Source organism: Buteo buteo, chromosome 19, assembly GCF_964188355.1.
Source record: "Buteo buteo chromosome 19, bButBut1.hap1.1, whole genome shotgun sequence".
In the NCBI taxonomy this organism is placed as follows: domain Eukaryota; kingdom Metazoa; phylum Chordata; class Aves; order Accipitriformes; family Accipitridae; genus Buteo; species Buteo buteo.
This window is the reverse complement of record NC_134189.1, coordinates 3,352,117-3,377,979: the sequence shown is the minus strand read 5'-3', so window position 1 is coordinate 3,377,979 and position 25,863 is coordinate 3,352,117. Positions and strand designations below refer to the sequence as shown.

Sequence of the window (25,863 nt, the reverse complement as noted above, 5' to 3'; positions counted from 1 at the left end):
TTCAGCTGCTGACAATCAATGCGAGATGAGAAACGGAAAGGGTCAAAGCGGGTGTCACTTCTTACAGCAGACTCATTCTGAGCCAGGCACCCGGGAAAGCGCTGCCTCTTGCAGTGGGACACGCAGGATCTCGGTAGCAGCTAGCAAACGGGGATTCAGCCAGGGCTAAGGAAAGCCAGGAAGACAGCATGCATCTAGTCTAAAAACCTGCAAAGCTCCACAGAAAAACAGCACTTGTGAAGCCCAGATCTGAAGAAAAGTTCCTTCTGGGAGTCCTTCCCTCCACCCCGCTCTGGGAATATCCCCCAAAGGTTTCCAGCTCCGCAAGGCACTGCGGGGACATTATATAATGCCTAACTCCAAAGGACTCCAGCTCCGCGATGCCGCTCTCCTCCTCCTCCTCCCTCTGCCCCCTCCCTCCGGTAGCGACTTGCAGATAACCATGCCAAAAAAAAAAAAAAAAGAAAAAAAAAATTAAAAATCCAGAAACATATAGCAGCCTTAAAAGGCAAGCACTATCCGATAAAAATCCCCTTGCGAGGCAGGGGGAAACGCGATGGCCCTGGGTGCGCTCCCCGGGAAATATCAGCCGCTTTCCCCCGGGGAGGACGCGGGCAGCCCCGCGTTTACGGCTCCCTGCCGAGGGCTTCCCAGTCCTCACGGTGACCAGCAGCCGGACCCAGTAAACGGCTGGGAAGACGTTTTACCCTTCGTGCTCGGCCGGGATCCGTCGTTTAGCCTAACTCGGGAGCAGGAGCACCCGCATCCCTCAGGCACCTTTTCTCCCTATGGATCACCACCACCAGGCTGATCGCTCGGGGCAGGGGGACTGCAGGAACCCCCTTCCCCAAAAGCGCCCAACCCGGCTCCCCGGAGTAGCGGGGCTCCCTCCCGCCCCAGCGCCGGGGCGGAGCGGGGGGAAGGCGGCGGGGCAAAGCCCCGCTCCCGGCCGCTCCGTCCCGTTCCGTACCGGGCCGGGCCCCCCCGCCCGCCGCCCAGACAAAGCCGGGTAGGCAGCCGCCGCGGCGCGGTACCCGGCAGCCCGGGCCCACCCGCTAGCCTTACCTGAGTTACCATTTTCTTTTTCTCCATAAACCAAAATGGGGGAGCCCGGCCGCAGGGGGGTGGGGAGGGGGAAGGGACGGGGGGGAAAAAAAAAAAAAAAAAAAAGAGGGAAGAAAAAAAATAAAATAATTTTTTTTTAAAAAAAAAAAAAAGCGGCAGCCCCGTGGAGGCGGGCGGCGGCGGGTGCCTGCGCTGCGCTGCCTCGCCGGCGCGGTGCCCCCCGAGCCCTTTTTCCTCCCTTTCTTCTCCCGTGTTCCTCCCTTTCTTTCCCCCTCCCTCCCTCCCTCCCTCCCCGGCCGCCGCTCCCCCCGCCGCCCCCCCCGGCTCAGCCAGATGGCTGCGGGAAGCACCGCCCCGAATGCCGAAGGTAATTAATGCGAGCCGGGACCGCCCCCGCCTCGCCTCGCCTCGCCTCTCCTCGCCTCGCCCGGCTCGCCTCGGCACGGCACGGCCCCCCCCCCCTCCCCGCAACCCGCTGCAAAGCTCCGAGTCCGGCCGCCGCTCCCCCGGCGAGGTTCTCCCCTGTGCCTACCCCGCCGGGATCCCCCCAGCCACCCCTTCCCCGGGACCCCCAAGGGGGCTCGGCGTGAGCCCCCCAAAACCCGAGCTTGGGAACAAAAGAGCTGCTCCCCCCCCCCCCGGGGCCCGGTCCCCGGTTCCTCCTCACCTACCATCTTTTCCCGGCGGGTCGGGTCTATAGCCGTCAGGTTCCCCCCCGGCTGGAGCTCAGGAGGTGGGAGAGAGCATCTCCCCGCGGGAGGATGCTCGGGAGGGAGCTGTCAGCTCTGCACAGACCTCCCTCCTGCCACAAAGGGGGAGAACGCGTGGGTTACACGGTGCGGCGGATGAACCGGAAGCACTATCCGTGCCAGGATCCGCATTTCTTTCATCATAAAAACTGGGAGATCGCTGGACTCCTTCCCAGCTTGCCTTTTTTTTTTTTTTCCCCCCTCCCATTTATCTTCAGTAAGCATCTGGCCTTCAACACCTGAGCACGCCACGGTTGGCAGCGTTTGTTCTCCCGGCGACCCTGTAAAACAGACCGATACACAGCCACCCCGTTTGGCAGACGGGATCGGAGAGGCTCCGATTGCTTCTTCCCAACATTGGGAAGAATCTGCTTCTTCCCAACCCATGGAAACCCACGGACGGGGCTGAGCGCAGGCCCGCCGACCCCTCGGTTAGACAAGAGGACTGCGCTGATGCTCCAGGGCTCATGACGCAGAGATAAAACCCGCTCAGGCAAGTTGCCCCTCTGATGCGTCTCTTCTTGACACCTGGTACTCAAGAGGCTCCTCAGGCTTTAGCAGCAGCAAAGCCAAATTACGGTGCAGTAACACTTTGCATCCCCATGCGTTCTCCTTCGCGTGAAGATGCCCAGTTATAATTTACACTAAAAAAGAAAAAAAAGCAAAGCCTAGTGGTTTTGCTTCATGGGCTTCTGCTACGGCGCTGCTCTCCAGGCAGCCCATGCTGACCCACGGTGCTTTTCAGTTTCCCAGTTTCACTCGCTGCAAACTGACCTCTGGCTCACTCCCTCCCTTTCCCTCTCTCTCCTAATTCAGCAGAAGGCCAGCAGGAGCACGCATCCCAGCCCAGCTCACTCCTCCGGCATTAAAAGCCTGAGACCGAGACACCGGCGAGCCCTTACGTCCCACCGGAGCACGGAGGCAGAGAGCCACGGGTCAGCCGCCCCACGCGACCCAACGCTCAGCCGTGGTGTGGGGTCCTCTGGGAAGGAGCCAGCCTCCACGGCTGCTGCCTGCAGGGCTCTGAGTCAGAGCCCACATTTTTCCGAATTATCTCATCCTCTCTGCTAACCTGCATTTTATGATACTACAGGTTTACAGGCAATATTGTAAAACCAGGGAAAGTATTAGATTATATTTTTTTTTCCCCTCCCCTATTACAAACCTGAGATTCTGGAGCACGATTCTGGATCGAGTGTAAATTCAATTTCAAAGCAGCAAAACCCACAGTGACATCCTTATACCTTTGCCACGCCAAAGCACCAGGTTTCAGCAACATGCATCTCATTCACCAGACCTCTGCAAATCACTCAGGATAATCTCCTTATTCTCTCCACTTAATTTAATTATTGCGTTCACTGAGTCTCCTCTGTGCCATAGGGTTAGCAAGTTCTTGTCCCAGATCTAGGGCCGTAGCACAGACCTTCAGGACGGAGAAACAACGTGCTACCATCATCTCACCACTGTTAACCAGGACAGCATCATTCCTGATCCATTTTGGCCTTCACCTTAGGAACCTCTAGAAATATTTGCCATCAAAAAGAATCCCCCGAGGAAAAAGAGGTGCCCAACCGCACACTGAACCCTCCCTTGCACTGCCTCCCACCACCCAGATGGTACGACTGCTTTGCTCATGTGCCAGCAGAGTGGGAATTCCCTTCAGTGCGATCTACTGCTGGTCTCCCTCTTTCATCTCCATTGTAGGCCAGAAAGCATCTCCTCCCCCATGCTTGGAATATATCCGCCTTTGCTCCTATTCAGCGAAAGAAAAGCCCCAACTTCCAATGGATGTGCTCAGGCAACAAGAAACCCAGGTCTGCAGGAGCTCGGATTGCCACAAAAACAGCCGAAATGAACACCCAATACAGAGTTTCAAAAGCTTCAAGAATACCATGGAAAAAACATGATCCGACACAGTTAACACTTGAGGTCTTTGTCATCTTGGGCTCTACTGCAGCCCACAAAGCAATACCTGATAATGAACAAGACTGATAAATTAATTGGTGAATCTGTGCGACTCACCTTTCCTCACTGAGGGCTGGGGGTTCAGATGTTGTCTCATGGCAAAGTGAAGTAAGTTTGGTGGGCCTCCACTTAGCTTCTCCTACGTGCAAATCATGGAACCACTGCCCAATTTACCATCGCTGTTTGCCTCCCTCTACTGAGCAAAACCAAAGGCTCAAACTGCAGAACAGGCTGCTGAAAACAACAGAGAAGCACAAGTAGAGCTGAAGGCTGGAAGCCTGAAGAACATGCAGCTCAGAGCCATGAGATCATCCCTTCCTACTTACTGCATTTATTCAAAAAGCAACATGCTCAGAACGGCTCTAGATGCCAATACTTAGGAGTTCTCATGATTTCTCGTGCATCACAGGCACATATGCGTTGAAACTTCATTACCGTGCTGTGGAAGCAGCATTCTGAAATAACTATGGGCAAATTTAACTAGTCAGCCTCTGCAGTGCCAGGGCACAGCTTATCACCCTTACCATGCCAGGCAAAGCTCATTGCTCCCACCTGAGCACGTCTGCGCCACTTCTATATTCTTGTCTGTGTTTTCTCGGATGTACACGATGGTTTTTTGGTTAGCTCCTATCATTTGAATCCTAATGGAAAATAAGCTGGAGAAAGATGTTTATGCAGCAGGTGACAGGATAAGGCCACTGAAATCACACTGGTGAGAGCACAGATGAAGAACTAACCTCTAGTCTAACCAAGTGGTCTACATGGGCACTTTCAAATGCTTGGGTTAGTTTAACACCCATAGGACTCATGGAAATGGAGAGAGAAGAGAAGAGAAAGCCACAAGTACTCCGCTTTCCGTGAGTTTCAGGATTTGTCTTCCTTCTTCTTTTGCTATGCCTATAATTCCCCTTTGCTGCTAGGGTGGAAAGAAAGCACAGCCTTCAATTTTAACATCCCATTACCTGCATTTCTATGCTGGCTCAAGTTTAGATGGAGCAAACCTGCCAGCTGGATCAAGGCCAGAGGGAGGAAAAAAAAAAGTTTCAAGTGCAAAGAACCAATTTATCAGGAACAAATCTTAACAACCAAAAGACACACTTCTGCTGGTGGATTCTATTCATGTGCGTAATAAAACCCCCGGTACAAGGTAACCTAACAAAATACTCTTTAGTGGCTATCTGACGTATCTTAGGGTAGATAATCTTCAGCCACTAGTCTACATTTCATGTTTTCTGGATAAATTTGGTGCCTGTGAGGACAAGGAATGCTGACACTGAATAGCCAAGGACTGTGCAGAGAACATCATCTTTCACTTGGCTCCAAAAGTATTTGAGCCTGACCCGTGGCCTCTGGCTTTTCCAAGACTCCACACGCCAGGCCAGCAAATCTCACGTGTGCTCCAAATATAGCCCCCTCCCCCAGCAGAAGCCGCAATTCAGGCTTCGCCCTGCCCCGAGCTCTGCTCTCAAACCCACCCATTCCTATCACCCTACACATCCTCGTTGGGCCTCCGAAAGCGAAAAGGTGGCGAACGAGACTTTGTCGGAGGTTTTGTGGGTGATTTCAGCGGAGGGAGAAGGAAAATAGGTGAGGAGCTGCTCTGGGTGGCTCGCCATGCCTGCGGGACGGGCTGCAGTCACACGTACAAGTCACATGCGCCCGGACAATGCAGTAAGGCACGCAACAACATACTAGTTTGCAGAGCATGGCATTGCTGTCAGCTCAACCCCCCTACAAGGGAAAAAAAAAAAAAAAATCAGAAAAAAGCCAAAAATGCAAACCAAAACACACAAGTCTCAAACAACACAGACCTTGGAGTTAAAGCGTCAAACGGTTCCGTTCACGTGCAGGAGCCTCAAAGCCCTCCGCAGAGCCTCCGGGCTGCTGAGGCTTGGGACGCACCAAGCCAAGGAGCAAGGAGCCCAGCACGGAAGCAGTGTCCTTCTACAAAACCAGCACATAAGCTCCAGTTCTGCCCGAGGAACATACAGAGCAAACACCGAGACTCTATAAAGTCGCCACTGTCCTTTTGCTTACCTGGACGACTGGGTATTGGTAATCCATACAATACACACCATACATAGCCAAAGATCCTCCAGCTAAAGGCCAAATGGACACAGGACTGGAAGCTTCAAACCCGAGTCTCCGTCTTTCAGCCTTGTGGGAAGGACTCTGGCAGCCCTGCGCAGTGCTTGGCTCGGGCCTCTGGGGCCACTCAGGTTGACACTAGCTCAGCTGAAAATAAAAAGGAGCTGCCTGGCTTGGCTCAGCTCAGCCCCTCTCTTCTGGGATCCAGCAAGGCAGCGCTCAACCATAGGCGGCAGAGGCTCCTAAAATTAGAAATCCCCTACTGAAAACGGCCCTGCAAGCCTCGACCGAGGAGCGTCCTACAGCTCCCGGGCAGCAAACAGAGCGACTGCTGGGAAGAGGGGGACACAGGATCTTCGCAGCCACCGCCACCGGGGATGGGAGGAAGCAAACAGCATTTAGGATCTGAAAAGAGCATATGTTCTGGGCTCTAGGTGCGTCAGAGGGAACACTCCCAATCCAGGACAGGGAAAAACATATGGGACCGTTCCTCCCCCACCCCCATACCCTTCTTGCCGTCCTCGGCAGGGACAGGTGCTGGGATTAGCGTAGTAAAACCCTTTGGTGTCAGGGAGGGAGGGAGAGGGGAGAAGCCACATTGATATCTCGGCTGAAGGGATCTCTTTCACGAGGGAGTATGTGCCCGTATCGTTTAACGCCTCTCCCTCCCTCCGCACTTGAGGCGGGCAGGGACAGCTGCCGGAACCGGGGCTGCCGGGGGGAACCGGGCTCCGGGATGGCCCCCACCGTCCCGGCCCAACGCCGGTGGGTTGCCTCCCTCAGCTGTTCCAGTCAAACTGGGGGCGGAGGGGTGTGGGGGGGATTAATTCTGCCACGGGGGGACGGTGAGCAGCGGGGAGAAGGGGGCAAAGCTGGGCAAGGCCAGTTGTTGTGCCCGTTTTAGGAAGCCCAACCTCCCTGTTCTCGGGGAGGAATCCGCTCCCTGACCGACAGGGACAGATGGAGAGCTGCCTGGACAGAGGCCGGCCGGCTCAGCCCGCCGGCCCTGCGTGCCGGACGCGTTACCGGACACCCCAGAGCTGCTGATTCTTAGAAGACACGGTGTGGCTGGGGGGGGGGGACACGACACAGACACCTCCCCATAGCAAACCGTGTGAGGTTTCGGCCATGGCTACGCCAAACTGCACCAGGTTGACGCTGGCCCAAAACCTGGGCTCCCAAAGAGTTAACAGCCCCAAACCACAAAAGATTCCCACCTTCCTCCAAAGGGCGGCAAGGATAAAACCCCTCCCTCCGAAGTTTCAAAAATAAGGATGTTACAGTGCTCAAACCCGAGATGGGCTACGCCAATTCCCACCCACCCCCCAATTTTAAATGCATACGGGGGGGGGGGGTTTGCATTTCTAATCTTTAACTTTTCTGTAGTGCTGCTGCGCACCACCAACCAGCTACCTCAGCCTAGCTCTGGGCTAGCTGCCTTTCCATCATTACTGGTAATTTCCTCCCCCTCAGAAAGAGTTAAACTTAACATTTTAATTTTTTTTCCGAGACCTTAATACATGGATCATTATCTAGCACGATTTGCAGGTGTGGCACTTTGTAATTTAGGTAAGGGGTGCCTAATCCGCAACCCTCCGACCCACCCAGCCTGACCGGGCAGCTCTTGGCTCGTCCTCTGCTCCCATTGCCCTTTCTTTCCGAGACGCCTCGGAGAAGGACAGCGAGGAGCTGGGTGAGTGGTTACAGCAGCTGCCGCCCACTCTCATCATCTTTCCTAAGGCCACGGGGCCGCTTCTTCCTTACAAAAGGAGCATGGCCAATTTGGGGAGTATAAAGCATGACATTTTCTACATCTAAAAAAAAAAAAAAAAAAAAAAAGAAAAAAGTTTCTATAGCCATTGTTTCTCTGTGAAGATTTGCACAGAGAGAGAAATTAATTGCCCATAAATGGGAAAGCAGCTATGCTTCTAGATCTCTTCACTGGGGAAAAAGGATGAGGCTCCCACAATGAACTTTCAGCTCATTCTGCCTTTGGCCAGTTTATTTCACCCCAGACCCAAACTAACTTTCTGAAGCTCACATTATGCCTCCTTCTCACCTTCAGAGGGCTCTTCGGCCACCTCTCAGCACTCCCCCTGCAAGCCCTGCTCTCGGACACAGTATCTGGTTTCCTCTGAACGACCAATACTTTTTTTTTTTTTCCTTCTTTCTGTAACTACACATTCAATAGGCGCCTGCCCTTCATTCTTATGCATAGCTCGTTACTATGCACTCAGGCAATTTAGTATCTCCAATAACATCTTTTTATGAAAAGGCATTAATTTATAAAAACCCAAAGTCTTTTCCACAGCCTGTTTTTTTGCTACTCCATATTACTGCCCCAGGTTTTAAAACCAAATCCCTAACTAAGTTAAAAACCTTACATTTATTTCACAATCCAATTCTTGTCATTTCCAACCAGGCCTCAGGGGAATAAAATGTTTCCAAATCCTAGTGCAGATATCTTTACTATCTATAAATAACCATCAGATGGGCAAAACAAAACAAGGAGGGGGAGCAGGGAGCACCACCTAAGCTCCTCTGTTGTTTTAACTACAGATCCAGATAGAACTGCCATGCTTTAAAGCTTTTGATGCAGATTTAAATACTCTGCCTTAACCAGCATTAAGGTACTTGGATGACACTTTGGTAACAAAGCATCGCACCTCCTGTGCCCCACAGAAAATTAAATTACAAAAACTAGTTTTAAACTTGTATATGCCAAGATGGATACAGCAGGACTTTATTGACCAGTAATAAACTACTGAATTTTCTGCAAGGCTGGCCATAATGGCTGGTTTACTGCTGCACACTGACTTGCAACAAATATTAGTCAAATATAAGATGGCGCTGCACTCCATAATTTTGTTTTGAGATAAAGGCCCAACTACATTACCATATAACCTGCTATGCACATGCGTTTCCAGTAACACAAGTTAGGTAACTGTTATAAAATCATAGCCTTGTTCCTGCAAACGCTTACACGTATGAATAATTTTAAAATTACAGAAATATTAAGACTGGAAAAGACCTCCTGACACACACAATCAGATCAACTGCTATCATACAACATCATCGAATCTTTTCATAAAATTTATCACGCTACATCTTAGAACTGGGTTTTGCAGCTACGCTTCCCCAGCCAAAGGGCTGCTCTAGAACAGCACTCCCCAGCAGCTGGGGTCTGTGTTCATCTCCAGCTTAATGTTATTCCTGAGCAATTTCTGTTTATTCATTGTTCTTGTGCCAGTACCGTCCTCTGGTTTAACCGTATTTTCTCTTTCCCTTACAATTAACCTTCCTCATGTATCCCCTCTCTACCCATCTAAACAAGCAGCCGTTCCAGTCTTTTGCCACGACAGGCTTGCTATTCCCCAATCTCTAGCAGCCTTTTCTTGCACCTGATCTAGCCTGTGCTCATCATTATTTATTTTTTTTTAAGACATTACTCAGAACAACATTGTTAGCTCCTAATCCGTTTCACAATTCCAGCACTAAACTGCATCTTTTCTAGCCTCATTAGTAATTTCCTCTGTAGCACCACATCAGATACTGTAGGACCTGTCTACAGTAAGACATGCCACCCCATTAAGAAAAATGCATGTTATCAAGTTAAGAAAATTGGTTATCTTAAAAACAGACAGGCTGATATGGCACAACCCTATTTTGATGGATTTGTGTTGCATTTTTTCGCATTTTTCATTTGTGTACAAGCCTTTAATTAATATTTTTGTGCCAGCATACAGCTGAGGTTGGACTAACAGGTCTATTTACTCAGATCATCCCCCAACACCAATAGGGCTATTATGCTTCCTATTCTCCAAACATATGATAGCACTCCTGATTTGATAGATTAAAACTTGTATCAGATCTGCAACTTCATGAACCGGTTCTTTCACTTTCAGGAATAGGCATCACCCTTCCCCAGGCAACCCTGCTCCCCAGCCCAGCCTGCACGTCTTTGAAATGTCCAACGTGGTTGCTTCTATGGTAGGTTCATGCCCGTTATCCATCCTGCCCTTGCTCCCATGATCAACTCTACCTTCAACAGGAACAACAAAAAAAAGTTTTGTTCAATTCTGCAATCACAAAAAGAGCATTCTCATTAACTACCCCATCCCCAACACTAAGCTGCCCCTCATCTTCCCTTCTCTCTAACTGTATTTTGAGAAACTGTCACTGATTTCCTTAGCAACATTTGCAAGGTTTAACTCAGCCTGATTTTTGGCAGTTCTCATTTTAGCCCTACTGACTTTAAAGGCACAGCAATCTCTGCTGATAAATTCTCTTTTGTAAATTCTTTTCTTGCACCCAACAGCCTTTATAAGGTGATTATGCCTCCAGTTGGGCTGAAGTTTCTTCTTACAAGTTTTTTTCCCCGTTTACTTATATCATCAAGAATTTGTATCCAAAGTACCTCTAACAAAAAAAAACCCACCAACAAATAAAACCCAAACCCAAACCACACACTTCTACATTCAAGTCTGAGTTTTCAGTCCGGTTCCCTGGCTTCACTAAATATTTTGCTTCATGTATCAAAGCTTGCATCATGATCACCCCATCCAAAGGTGGGGACATGGAGGCTTCTGGACAGCTTGTTTTCCTGTAATAGTCATAGCACCAATAATTCACTCACCGTCTCAACAACAGGTGATGATGCTACAGTGACAATATCTTTTGACCCTATTATAATTAGCAGCATTTGTCCTCCAAGCTATATCTGAGAAATTAGTTTCTCATACTAATATTTATCTCTCTAATGGTACTGGGAATAACATCATTTCAGAGCCTCACGTTTGTATCTGAATCCAATCCTATGAGGGATTACAGCAGACTCACAGTACTCCCTCTGGGACCTCTTTTACCATTCTTCCCCACAGCAATTTTGACCAGAAACAGATCCTGCGTTATCAGTATTACTCTTCTTTCTTCTTTACAGTCCAGTGCATACAATACAGCCTATCATCTTTTACATCTACCCTATCTGAACCACACATAATCTTGAATGCATGTTAAAGCCATGATTACTATTCTTGCAGATTGATATTATCCCTATAATATCCAGTTTCATGTTCTGCACCAGTAGCTCTGGTTCCTCTACTTGTTATTTCTAATGCCAGAAGCCCGAAAAAAATCCTGATATGTTTGTGCACACAGCTCCCAGCTCCCTCAACTAAGAGTATCACCCATCTAGTTACTGCTGAATTTTATTATTCTTTTTATAACACTGAATTTTATTGTTTTCCATCTCCTACCTACCCATCGCTTTGCCTAGAGATACTGTTTTACATGCTACTGTAGCAGCATTTACCTAATTTTCCTCTTTCTGTGTACTAAGCAAGGCATGGAGATTACGCACATTTTTCCCAACATTCTCAAAACCCAGTATTTTGCTTCACATGCACTGCTCTCTTTGATGTCTGCAGACTGAGGAGCATTTTTGGAAAATGCAAGACCACAGCCCTGGGCTTTGCCTTCCCTGCCTTCTTCAGACTGCTTATAGCAAGCATGCTAAGTCACAATTACAATTACAGCTATAAGAACATAAGCTAGCCATAGTCTCCCTATGCTTGAAGTGCAGCCATGGTAGTTCCAGACATCTTCCATGTATTTTTTTTTTTTTAAAATTGCTAAAAACCGTGGTACTGTGGGGACACGGCAATATAGCATGGAGCCTGAGATATTTCCATGCTGCACAGTCATTACACCACATCGATCTTTACTAAGGAAATTACACCAACAGTTTCATTTTATAAACTGAATTTATAAAATCTTTAGTATAATTCTCTGTTCTCCAGACAAATTAATCCAAGCCTTATCTAGTTACTCCCACTAAAGAGCTCTTACCTCCGCTGATTCTAACTCTTCATCGCTAGAAGCCTGGCTGATGCTCTTCCTCTCACCCACCAAAAATGGCATCTTTAACAATTAGCCAATCACTACATCTGCTAAACTGGGTCATCAGGGATCTGATGAGCAGCTTACAATATGTCTCTGCTTTTTAAAGACTGATGTAAATGTAGGAAACATGCCAGCAAGCAAGGATGCATTTTCTGGCTGGGTATGTACTGATTTCCATAGCAGCTAAATAGATCAAGCGGCTCAGCCAGCTTGTACCGGTGTTAGACAAACAGCACACGGTACCAAGATTACATCTTTAGAGCTGCAAGAGATTCTCATTTTGCACCAAAGCAAGTCCCATGTCCTGAGCACAAAGGTGGCTTTCACTGACTCCAGGTGAGAAGTTATACTGGAAAGTCATTAGTCCTCTATAGGGCTACATCTTCTGGGCTGTATTGCTTGTTTGGTTTGAATAGGTATAACATTTTTCAAAAAGCTGCATGGGGTTTTTTTCTTCCCAGTTTTAATATAACCAACAACTAGAAAAATTACATATGGTATAGCTGTTATTTTGACCCTGAAATCATTAGAGATTCAAGTGGGGAGGATATAAATGTAGGCAGAGCATGCACAGGAAAGCTCAGTATTCCAAAATGGCAAGCAGAAGCAAAGATGATGACAAATAGGTGACTGCACAAATTGTTTTTCCTCACATTTCAGAAACCTGGCAGTTTTACATAGGTGTCCTGATCTCAAGAGCAAGAAGATCTGGTGGTGTATGCAGGAGAGCGAATAACCAAGCCAGCGCGTTCTTTGCGAGTAAAACATGTTAAGCATGCAAATGCTGAAGATCAGGAATGAGATGCATTAAGCAGAAATGGAACCAGCAGTTCTGGGGGATGTGGAGTAGGAGCAGAAGCAAACGAGAGCGTGTTGGATTAGCGTAATAAGGACATCACAGGAAAGAATTTCAATGTGTTGGTAAAGCCATAGGAGCCACTGCTTGCCTGAATCCGGTCTGATTAGTTAGTGCTACTGATACCTCATGTTCATTAGGATTAATGTTCCTAAAACACATTAGCACAAATGAAATTACCAAAAATACACTTTGAATCCAAGGAAACTAAAATCCCTCTGGCAAAAGGTCTAAGAAGCCCAAAGCTAAACAAAGCAGTAAATACTAGGTTACGTGTAGCAGAGAAGATAGCCCCATCACACTCACTGCTTCTGCCAAGGAAATACCTCAAGCAGACAATGGAACCTCAGTCATTACACATTCCAGGTTTCACAGAAAAAAATCATGATTTCAAGAAAATTTAAGAGAGAAAAATACCAAAGACAATATTTAATACAATGGAAGCTCTGAAATAGCTCCTGGTCATGTCCTTTCCCCTCGAAGTGCTGGAGATCTCCCTTTTCAATCTTCTTCTGCGACACATTCTCTATTTGCAAGGCAATTTACTTACGAGTGATGGAGCCTATTTGCATCTGCCTCTACCACTCTAAACACTCCCCACCCAAGCTCTGTAGTCCTGAAACTGATCTAAAATGGCTTAACAGCTAGGCGCTGTGCACACTCTAAATGATGGGCGTAAGATACCTGCATCCTGTTACCACCCTCAGCTCTTCACTGCATCATCTACGCATAGCTATTAAATATTAATGGTTTGTCTAGACTGGAAAACTAGCACAGCTTTAAAACACAATTACAAATACACAGCATAAAAGGACAGGTCAGAATTAAAAATAATTATTTCTTAAGTACCACTATTTTCAAAGCCTCAACAAACTCTGCTTTAGGAAGGACTTGGAAAATGGAGGCAGAGCAAGGATAACCATGTCGGTCTGCTAAAGCAGAATGTTGCAAGGCCTTTGTTTGCTGGATAACTGGCTTTCTTTTGTTTTGTTGAGCTTTCTTACTGCCATCCAGTAGAACAGTAGCATTCACAAACTCCAGAAACCTACAGACCAAAACAGAACTCATGAAACCACAAGTCTGGATCTTCCTCAACCAGAAACTAAGCTCTCTGAGTACCTGATCTAGAGAGTCGTGGCTGTCAAGAGAGACAAAGACTCTTGGTGAAATTGCAGGAGAGTAAAGACTCTTGATCCTGAAGTTAGATCTGTGTAAGCAGAGTCTTCCTGAAGTTGTAAGTACAGATCCTGGCCACACAACTTCAGCTGCCAGACAAGGAGCTGGAGTCAATTCAGGCAAAACTCAGATTGCCCAAAGTCTGTCTCTGAAATTATTACAAAGGAAAAATGTAAGGCAACAATGAACACTCATCTGAAGTTTGAAAAATCCTCTGTCAGAAGACTGTACTCCCAGAACCGAGGTTTTACGCACAATGCTAGCTAACGAGCTGGCTCCCAGAAAGGCAGCTTTAACAGAACAATAACTCACAAAAATATATTAGTGATTAAGTTGCAAAATAAAGCTGGCAGCAGTCTGGATATACCAGCACCACAGAGAAGACAACTTCAACTTTCATTTCTACCCCAAACCATCACTTTACACACATTACAAAACAGGTTTTAATTACGCCATCCTGAGAAAACTCCAGCACACCTGAGTATAACATGCAACAAGTCCAAAAGGAGCTTCTAAAACCAGACAGGCTCCATCACCTTAGTTATTACCAGAAGCACAGTATAAAGGGGGAAAAGAAAGTATACACAGATCTTCCAGAAAAAAAAAAAAAAAAAAAAAATATCCGTGTGTTTGGCCTGGGCCTCCTTTCAAGGAGAACTCTAAGTGCTTGGCACTACTTCAGGAAGAAAGTAAGTGTACTTTTGGGCTAAGCCATTTGGCAAAGGCGGCGATCGTAGCACAGCTTTCTTTTGGGACCACTTGTGTATGCACTGATCTTGGTAATGCTACATGTCCATCAAAATGCTTTTTGCCTGTTACATGAAAAACAAAAAGGTGTCCAGATGCAGAATTTCAACATCAAAGAAGAGAAGGAGTTTTCTCTTGGTAGTTTAGACATTACACGACAGCCACGCTGCCTTTCTATATTCCTTTGAGGACAGTGGAGAAAGAGGAAACAAAAAGAATAGCATGGAGGCAGCTAGCCTTTCCTGCTAGATCTATCAGCGAGCTCCAGAACCTCAGTCAGAGAAAAGATTTGTCCGTTTTGTCTCTCATACTCCCACTTAGTTTTTCCACTTAACAAGCAGCAGCAGTTCAATTAGCTGATCCTTAAGGGGACAAAAAAGAAAGACCTGACTCTTCTACGAAATACAGCAGCTTAAGCCTCAGCATTTCTCCAGATCTATGCTAAGCCTAGAAAAATTACGGCTAATTCCTTAATTAAAGAAATATCTTCCTAAGAATAAATATTATTAAAAGTCACCAGATGGTAGTACCAGAGATACTCTCACCAACTATTTTTAATTGAATGAATCACAAATTAGGGCTGGACCGCAATGGCGATTTCCCCCATAGTGTAAGTATAGTTACACCGTTATCTCAGCCCCACCAGCAAGTTGCCGCGTGGCAGCCGCGGGGCCGTCGGTGACGCCACGCGCATTCCCAGTCTATCCCAGCAAACGCTCACGGGATAAACCACTTTCACTGAGGGTTTGAGCTAACACGTTTTACCTCGCCTTTGCCTGGGGTGAAGGGAGCACATGATGAGCTATTGCAGAGAATTGCAGTATGTGGCCATGTCTTACTCATCTAAACTGAGTGCTCGCTCCCTAACGGAGATGGTTTTGGTATGGATTTTCCTCCCTACCTCGCCTCCGAGCTTATCAAATTGCTTCCATGTGACAAACTAAAATAGAAAAAGGTACTTGTTCCAAGTTAAATAGTGTCCACACAATAAATTATGCTAGTATTGACTTAAATTTATCCCTACCTTAGAGCGGTATGGCTTCCCAGCTACACAAACAAAAGCAGAATTTGGGGGAAAGGTTTTCTCAGGCAGCATTTTGCTCTTCTGACACAGGAGCAAAGGCATTCCCTGTCCAACTTGGTTCAACCAGAATAGCAGAGCAGCTGCCCACACACTGTAACCATGCAAGCAAGAAACAAAACATGTCAGAAATATTAAACTAAACTTTTAATTGAATGGAAGTAAAAGAGAAATAAACAGGCAGCACAATCTACATGAGATAGCCGGGTCTGAGACCGCATTAGCGGCAGGAACCGAGGAACTGAAGAACATCATGCAGGCAGGACCTTTAGCTGCTGCAACAGCAGGTCACCAAAAAAATCTCAGCAAATCCTTTGGAAACAGTTCCAGCGTGGTAGTATATAGAATATGACACCTTCAGCATAAATCCGCAAAGACAATTTCATGATAGAAGAATTGCATCTGTCCATTCTTTTCTGTACGCCTCAGTTCAAAATCTTGCTCACCTGCTAAGCTTCAGATAAGGAATCCTGCTTTTTCCCCATTCCCATTTGAAAAAAATAATAATAATAATCCCAAACTCAGGCAGCTCTGAAGAGATTCAAGAGCAAAATACCAGAAGTGCTGCAGTTAAGAGTTCGGTGCATTTGCTGAGTGCACAGAAAGGATCCAGAAATAGCACGCAAAGTCGAGGTTTGGCAAGAACGACGCAGTTTACCCTGAAAGAGGAAAGTCAGACACGCTAAATGAATGGTGACAGCAGCAAGTCATGCTTTAATGTAGGGAGTGACCCCAGGGACTACTCTTGTTGGGGCAGAGGTGCTAGTTATTGCTGTGTCCCTCCTCCAGTGGTTTTAGTGGAGAAGCAGAAGGCTGCGGTGAACAGAAGAGGTATGCTGAAGTTACGCCAGCTCTTAGGCACGAAGTAGTCTTCACATCACATTCTGCCTCAGATTAAGACAAAAACAGTAAAAGGCAGCAAACACCTAGATTTTGTTTGATTGGGGTTTTTTTGAAACCTATCTATTTCTGAGAAAGCAGGAGTGATCAAAATTCTGGAAGTCCTTTTATTCTCACACAGAGCCCCAAGACGTGGGCACAGAGGTCTGCTGTGGGCACATAAGCTAACTGTTACCCACACTTCTCCCCAGGAGCCAAGAGGACAGAAGAAAGCCTGACACGGCTCAGTGCAAAGCCCTTTCCTGCGGGCTAGCGTCAACTCCCAGCAAGTTCTAAAACAAGCCACAGCAGCTGAAACCCCTGGACAACAACCACCAAGGGCTTTTTCTCATTGCACCACCTGCACGAACAAGATACCTGCTCTTCTCAGCAGCTTTCTGTGACCTCAACAAAAAAATTTCATGCACGTTCATTCACCCCAATTTGCCACTGTCTGCTTCCTCTGTCCCAAAACCAGGAAGTCATAAAGATGGTTACCTGGTTCCCATGAAAACCCTTATCTCTGTTTTCTGTTGCTATCAAGAAATCTCTACCAAAGACTTGGCTCATGTACCTTGCACATCTCTCCAGTAACTCTGCAGTGGGGGTAATCTCACTTCATGATAACAGGACTACCAACGCAAAAATTAACTGCAACCCCTTTGCATTATCGGCTTGGATATCAGCAGCACTCAAACTTCAGCCTCTACGGCTTTACGGGTCTCTTAGCATGAATTTAAAAGAACTACTTATCTCAGGCTAGAGATTCATGCATAGGCCAGAGTTAAAGTAGGGCAATACTTAAGCTGCATCTCAAGCTCACATTGTAATGAAGCAAAAGCTGCAACTTCAAGCTCTGACAGGGCACAGCAGGCACACCTCCTGCAACCGCTCTGAATTAGATAGCTTCTGAGAAACTTGTGTGAATCTTGAAAATCTAATACAGCTCTACAGTCTGCGACTGAACTGCCTCAGCAGACAGGTTGAGCTACAGCATCCTCTTTCACATACATTATGGGGTCTTCAGTACAGTGCTGGGGATGAGACCCTTTTCTGCAGCAGAAGAATGCAGTAGATGCGCAAACCCTGCAGGAAGCAAACTTCAGAATGGCAGATTGCCAAAGGCGTCTCTGGGCAAAATAAAGAAAAACCATCACTGTCACCCAACTGCCCCAGATTGTCTGCAACAGAAGAGAAAAATACGTAACCACCATCAAGATGAAAACAAAGAAAATGACGGCCACATAAAAAAAAAAAAACCAAAACCACGCTTTCTGCACATTCTGTTCCTGACTTACCTTATTTACAATTATGAGACAGATCTAATAACAGCCCCTAGAAATCCAGCTGTCACATTTTGATAGTTCACTGATTGCCCACATAGATCTAATTACCTCGGCCAGTCCACATGCCTAAAACCTCACGTGGGCACGGCCATTCCTCAAGTCCTGCCCTGCCAGAGGTCTGGAGAGTGGAAGCAAGAGCAACGCTAGGATGATCAGATGTTTTCTGGAGCCACCAAGGTCGAAGTATAGGGACAAGAAGAAGGGAAACAGCTGCTCTACAGCTACAGACAACAGAACGCTTAAAAACCTAGAAAAATAATTAAACGAACTAATGAGCCATAGTTGGCAAAGGAACCACAGGTCAAGGAAGATACAATTCCTCAGTGGGGGGAGAAGTGAAGAAGGGGAGAAGCTCTCCCATGTCAGGGCAGAGAGGGACCAAGTTAGCAGCTTCATAGCAGAGCTGTGGCAAGGAAGGTAGAGAGAAAGGGACATACCAAGAGAAGAGGCGATTTATTCTGTAGTTTCAGGGCTGGAATAAGCCGTAGAAGATGAACAAAAGGGAATGTCTGCAGTGGATCCAAACAGGAGACAGGGGTGGGATGGCAATGCCACAGGGTTTGTTTTGTTATTGGGTTTGTTTGTTTTAAAAGGAAGTTAATAGAAAAACACCAGCAGCTTAAAATGCTCCAAGCGTACCGCCTGCCACTCCTCCTAGGTTATGACAAAAACTCCCGCCCTGTAATGAGAAGGGCTTCTTGGGATCCAGCAGCCCTCCGACTCTTCACCCCCGACTGGGGGGTAGAGGGGGTTCCCATATCAGCAGCTCGGCAGCACGGAGCTCCCCGCACTGGCACCGGCCGCCTGCCCAATTCAGACCTGTAATCTCCCTCGACTTTGATTTAATGCAGCAATTACTGGTAATGTGGTTTGAAGGAGATAAATGCCCAGTACAGGGCTGGCTGGCACTGACGCTCATTCCGCTCATGATGCGAGAACAGTTTTAATTAAAATCCCCTTTATGATAAAGGAGCTGCTTGACTGGATGTTTCTGTGCAGCCCTGATACAGAGCCTCCTCCAAAGCGGATTAGAAATCAAAGTTTCCCCCTTCTCGCTACTGGCAACACACAGAAATAGGGAACACAGTCACCATGTCACCCCTCTGCAATTTCCTTAACCCTAGAACTGCTGGGAAAATGCCCACGTTTGCTTAAAAGCAATTGCCACCTCTTGTCATGGCTCGACGTGTTTTCCAAAAACTAAGCACGAGGGCTGCTTTAATTAGAATAAATGCATCCAGAGAGCTCATCCTCCGTGATCCAAAACTGGTTTCCCCTCTACCTGGTTTAAAAGGGAATCATCTTGGCTACTTCTATGACAGACCCATCCCTACAGCCTGCATTCTGGCACGGAGGAGAAATCAGACCTGTGCTGCTCTGCCAAGATGGTAGGAAGTCGGGATCTGGCTGAAAGGCTGGAAAAGCAGAAGCCTCTTCTGGGTGAGGCAAAGCAGCACAGACAGGGAAGAGGGAAGGAGCAGCACTGCAAGAAAAAGGCATAAAATTTGGCAGAGCAGTCAGGATCCCAGCACAGACATGTTCCAGAAATGATCTGTCAGCTCTTGATCGAGTTACAGCAAATGTAGGTGCAATTTTGGGTTGGTTTTCTTCTTTACGGTATAGGAAATACCAGAGATGAATACATTAAGCACAGCTAGTTTCTATTATTGCAAGTGCCAGGAGCAGATTGTCACAGTGAGAAATTGGCCTTGTGCATTACACAGAAAAGGCAGCGCTGGCTTTGGAGGCCTGCAGACAGTGCAATGTGAAGATAAAGAGCCTCAAGTCTGAATGCGTATTATTCCTCTCCTTAAGCCACCGAACACACGTAAACATAAAAAGGCTGATTTAAGCAGCTGAATTTCTCCATGACCTTCAGAATATATCTGTGGACCACGGGACTACCCAACCCTTGTCCCAGGACCCCGCTTTTCAGAGATTTTGCCCCATCACCCTAGGAGTGCTCCATATTCCCTGACATGGTCTTCTCCTCCAAAGCCCTCAATGCCAGGGTCAAAGGGATTCTGTTCCAAAAAATCTTTTTCTTTAAAATAAGAAAGTAATTTGAAAGTGGGTCTCATGTTCCATGATTCCCCACCCCCTTCACAAAGCACATTATCAAACAATGGATGAAAAAAAGAAAAATCTTGGCAGAACCAGGAGGGATTCGGCACAGCAGCGTGACTAGGTGACTCCACGGGAGTCTGAAGCGGCAGACACCGGACCACCAAAGGCTGATGTGGCACCACTGCAGTGGTGAAACCAGCCTTCAGGAGCAGCTCGGTCCTCAACAGGATGAATAAAGGCTAAAAACGCCGGGTCAGAGACAGCAACATGAAGATTTAATGCGGTTTTGCTGGTCCACAAGGGAAAAAAAATGAAACCAAAAAAGGCCTGGTATAATTAACAAGATTAAAGGGGGATTTAGGATCAGGACAGAAAAGCAACGGGCCAGATTGATCCTTACAGGATTAAAGCTGGAATCCTACTAAGAGTCCAGTGGTTGAGAGATCAACGCAATGTAATGGGATTAAATCAACATCAGCTTTTGTTTTTACACAACTGAAACCCCAATGCCCGTTCTTCTACCGCTTTAGATAAGCGGTGGAAAAGTTGACTGGTACCTATAGACAACTGGTGTGCCAGTCTGCCAGGCACTTCCCCCTTCAGCCCTCTCACAGCATAAGAGCAATAGGTACTGCTGCTTTCAGAAACAAAGGACAAAAAAAAAAAAAGTGCTTTATAACAAATTGTCCAAACAGTCAAGAAAGCTGACCATTTACCAAAGACCGTGTTCCGGCCAGCTCTAAATTAACTGCTATTAAGGGTGATGGGATCACCCCAGGACTGACTGATGGGAAAGCCAGGAGGACAGTCCCAGCTGCATCCAGCCATGCTGCCGACAGGCAATTGGATTTTGATATTGTCTTTTCCCAGAGAGGAACAAAGGACACAGTATACTCTGTGGAACATATCAGCAAACACATTTAAGACAAATTGTCGCATGTCCCCGTTGCACAACAATATACAAGAATTACAAAAGTGAGAAAAGCCTCTTTCAGCATGTATCATTTGCATTACAGCTGGTGCAACACATGCAGGCCAGCTGCACCTCTATTCCCCTGCCCCAAAGTTTCCAAAGCTTGCTGGTAATTTGAGTTGGTAGCGGGGGGAAGGGAAAGAAGGAAACAGGACAAGGCACTCAGTTCTTTCTAGGTATGTATACTATTTTTAAAGTTTTTATTCTTGTTGGAGAGAAAAACATGCATGTTTAAATGAGAGGGTATCCATCACCACCCTGCTTGGCTGAAGAGGGAAGGGGTGTTTATTGCACACCTGTTCACAATGGCTAAACAGCTGCATTGAAGAGCAACACTCCCTGTGCAAGGAAAAAGCATTAAAGCATCTCGTATTTCTACAGCACTTCTGAGTCCTAAAGGTGTTTAAAAACAGCAGTTACACATACACCATATACACTCCAGCAAAGTTTTTGCTGCGAAAGAAAAATTTCCCCAACACTAAAATTTTAAAACGCAGATACCGTTCATTTCTTAAAAGATGCCACAATCAATAGCCTCACCTATGCTGAATGTGCTTCTCCTTTTCAGCTGGTTAGACAAAAAAAAAAGTCATCGGCATTCACTGCTCCTCCTCACTTAAGCAGCAGCCAAAATCTCAGTGTAATAAATCGGGGTGGGGGGCAGAATAGCTGAAACTACTGCTGGATCCAACAGGCCTGTGAGCAAAGCTACTCTGCAACATTACTGAGATGGTCCTGATGGAGCTACTTATGCTGCCAAATAGGCTTTGCCACCTTCCCGAGAGATGCTTCGTCTTTACTCAGAAGGGTTCTCGATCCAAAAGGTACGTCATGGATGCAAGCAGACAGCACCGTAGTGATTGAGGGTGGGATGAAAAAGGAGGCCGTTAAAACAGAAATGAAAAGTTAAAAAATAGCAACAGGCAGATCACACTGCACATTTTCTACTTTCTAGCCACGTATACATATTTGAATTTCAGCATTTTTCTGCATTTAAACTTGTTTCAACACTAGATGATTTATAAATTATAAAGAAAGTCCAGAGGAGTGTTCCAGTATCATCCCATGCCAGCTCCTTAAAGCACGATGAATAATAATCCCTAAGAATATCTAAAAACATTGTCATCTGGTCAAAGTATTTTCACTTCATCGTTGTCTTAATGTCCAAGATTCAATTAGAGCATTGTGTGGGGGACAGCATGTTTCATTTGAGGCAAGAGAAAAACTAACTGCCTTTGCCCTGGATTCGACTACAGACCCAAGAACCATCTGGTAAAAAATGAGCCAGAGCATTGTGGAGGCAGTATATTAGTCATGAGACATAGGACTCTGAGAACAATGAAACCTAGATTTAAGGGACAGAGGAGGGAAACTTAATTACTTGTTTAAGCTTCTTCACAGCTTTGAGGAATCTTCAACACTTTCAGCAAAAAAATTTAGCACCAGAGGGCACAAAGCACATTCTCCATTGATTTCTTAATTTTCTGCATGCCTGTTTTTACTTCCAGCATGTAACTATCTGCACTGGTCCATCAGCACAGCCTGCCTCTCCGATGCACAGCCACAGGATGCATCGTATTGCCCTCAGTACAGAGTACCATCCAGAGCCGCAGTACTGCGGATACAGATCGCGGATCCTCCTCCGAACTGACAACTCTCTAAAGAAAACATTTCATCTGACCCCACAACCTGACTCAAACTCCTGCTGTACCCAGTAGCCCTCGCTGAAGGACAAAGGGATCTCTTCCAGCTAATCGCACAAGCCATCTAATCATAATTTTGGTTAAGCATGCACACATATACAGTTGATACCCCAGTGACTGCTTAGAGCTGTGCCAAAAAAGCCATCCCAATTGAGATCAACACAAAGACCTTTCCTAGACCATCGCCGTAACCTTGGGCGCTAGGACAAGGGTAAAGTTCTGGCGCTGCTGGAATTAAGATTTGCAAGTAAGCACCATGGGAAGTGCAGGAAACACAGCTGTTCAGTCTCAAATCGCTATTATCTCTCTTCTTCCTCAAGCTTTCAGCTGGAAACCAGGAAGGCTGAGGTTTATTCTCTTCTTAGTCTCTTACAGTTTATTCTTTTCCTTCCAAGATAAACAGGCTGTTTTGTGAAAAACTAACTTAAACAGGACCTGGTCCCTGTCAGTCTCCCAAGACTTGGACAGGCTTACAGCAAACAGAGTCCCCTGTGCTCATCCCTGTTTGGACAGGTGGGAGTAGAGCAGTCGGGCAGAAGAGCCACTGGAGAAATTCACACCAACTCAGCCAGCCTACATCCCTCTAATTCTTTTGTTTAGACTCATCAGGGAAGGAAATTCCTGAAAGTGATGGCAATGTGCTGGGCACTGATTTTATGTGGTTTTATATGAATCAAATGTAGCCTACAGAACAGATCATCCTGATTCTGAATCTCCCTTCTCTGAAGCCAGTACCTTAATTTGAAATGCCTTCTCTTTTTGAACTGCATGGGGCATACTTGTCTCAGTAGTGACCTTGGCATCTTCCAGGACTACAGGCTTGCAGGAACACAGAACTGGAAAAGATCACCTGGATTATCAACTCTAGCCCTCTAGTAGCACGGGCAGTCACGTTATATAATGTCTTTCATAAACTCTTCTTTTTTTCCCCAAATCTCCAAAGCCTTTATAAAACCCTAGATGCAAATAGATGCAAGTTCCTTTGTCACACTAACCCCCAGGGGAACGCACTGCAGACATCCCCAAACCAGCTGTGCATGGAGCAGCTCGGGTATGGAAGCAGTGTAACCATGTTCACGAGGTGCTGCACCAAAGCTAATAAACCTTATCGAGCAGCAGAACTCACTATCTCAGTTGCAGTGCTGGACAAACATTACTGTACTACTTCTGCATTCAAGCTGCTACATATGCATGCCACAGCATGGCACCGCGGGGACTTGCAGGCTGGGGAATCAGCTTACAGCCTACTAGCTCGGGGCTTTTTGCATGAGCTCCATTTTATGATTTTCCAGGGCTTTCCTGCTCCAGAGCAAGAATCCAAAATTGGTGTTTATATTAGCACGAAGTGCCTTTTATCATATTCACAGAAATTCACCCAGAGCTGACCTCTAACATGCATTCAGGAAAACCTTCCTGCACCCTCACAGCCGCAGTCTCCCAGAGGCTACCACATCTTAACCTCTGTTAGCGTCGACCACACCGCGTGTGTACCACTCGCACGCAGCAACTGCACACTCTCCATCCCGTCAGAGCTTCAGTTGATGGCTGACGTGTTATTTGCCATTCCTACCAAACAGGTTCCAGCCAAAGACCTACAGGCACAGCCAGACTTCCCCAGCAATAACTGCCCCAGGCTTGGCACCGGAACAGAGCAGGGAGGCCGTTTTCCCTGGATAGCCACTTGCTTTGCTGCTATCAAATGCATACTTTGAAAACCACGCTGTAATGACCATACTTTTCACTGGCAGTAGCCACCTCCCATGAAAAAAAAAAAAAAAAACAAAACCCAACAACAAAAAACAACCAAACAAATAATAGAAAGACATGGCGTGAGGAAGAGCACGTTGCTAAGACCCAAGTTTGGCAGCAGAGTTGGGTTTCCAATCCCTTGGTGGTAAAGCTGATGAGCTTGGAGCCTAGAGGGAAAAATTATTCCAGTGAATGCAAAGAGAGGCTTTTAAGTGACAAAAAGGCAAGTAAAAGGCAGGTCAGGAAGAAAACCAACAAAAAATATTTCAAAATGAGCTTGGCAAGCTTACTAGCACTATTCTTGCTTATATGGTAGGTAATTAGTAGGTCTAGGTAAGATCTTCACTTTCACAGGGCTCTAGAGAAAGAAATCATTTCTAGTTGCAATAAGCAGCCAGCCCTCTCACAAACACTCAGCATGTACTCTGTACATGGCTGTGAGAAATGAGGAAATTATCTATACCCACTATAATCTGAGATCAGAGCGATGAATCCAGTGGTTTCCTACCAGAAGCCTAGCAACAGCATGGACGTCCCCTACCTTGGTCCCTCCTGCCTTTGATAGTTTCAGCTGTCTTTGAGCACAGGAGAAGGATGGTTGATAAATTGCTTGCTAGGGCTGCTGCCCCTTCCTTTCAACCTTTCTTGTAACAACAGACCTCCAACAAGGCAACTCATACATGCAACTCTCAGAACACATCATGCTCTTTAGAAAATACTTGGAATGAAATGACTCTAGATTATATCTTATGACTCACAGTACACGAAGATTCATCTGCTCATAAATGAAAAAAATAGGGCTTTCTTATCCAGAAAAGGGTTGAGCACTTTTCCCACACTCAAACCACTCTGCTCCTGGCTGTCACCAGCAGAACGCCTGCCCCCGTGTTGTCAGTACACACCTCCCTCCAAGCAAAGACCCTCTCGCCTTCGTAGCCCAAATTACCCCATGTCCCATCCAGAGAACTGATGACTAGGAGCCCTCTTGAACAATTCAGGAGCCCAGACAGCTACAGGCAAATGGGGATGAGTGAGAGAAGAGACAAAGGCAGATTTAGATGGTCCCCTACAAACAAAATACTCTTGTCTGCAAAAACAGAACTCCTATATGCACCTCCCATGTGTAAGGCCAAGTACCCACCTTGCGTTTCAACACTGACCATCAGATGCATGCAATCGAATGGTTTGCCACATTAGAAAGACTATCATACCGTCTCTGCTTCAAAAAGACTTTATACAACTGCATCCTACACAATAAAAGTGTTAAGATAAATAGTCTCTCTTGATATTTAATGGCACAGCTAGTCTGCCGCCTTCACTTCCCTCACAATGCCAAGCATTAGGTCACCACGACAGATATTTTAAGTTTCCCACTCTCCAGCTCTCCACAGCCCACAATCCCCTGCAGTCTACAAGGCCCTCATTTAAGAGTATCCTGCAACAAGTTTCACCTGAGGGAACACAGTTCAGCAAGCAGGAATGTCAGTCCGAACCAAGGCTACACCACCACTTCATTTC

General features: G+C 46.6%; 1 protein-coding gene across 20 annotated transcripts in view; it reads right to left on the bottom strand.

Annotated features, from left to right (window-relative positions):
* RBFOX2 (RNA binding fox-1 homolog 2) overlaps nucleotides 1-25,863 on the bottom strand; it is a 177,530-nt gene that overhangs the window by 89,092 nt on the left and 62,575 nt on the right. For 2 of the 20 annotated variants that reach the window (XM_075050980.1, XM_075050978.1), the window contains exon 1: nucleotides 5,817-6,256. The exons of 17 other annotated variants lie outside the window; for them this stretch is intronic. Coding sequence is in view for 2 of the 3 variants with exons in the window: in XM_075050978.1 (XP_074907079.1) it covers nucleotides 5,817-5,861 (45 nt within the window). In the remaining variant the exon portion in view is untranslated. Of the gene's footprint in view, nucleotides 1-1,065; nucleotides 1,406-5,816; nucleotides 6,257-25,863 lie in introns of those variants that run through there. One more of the 20 variants, XM_075050981.1, reaches the window with a different exon arrangement.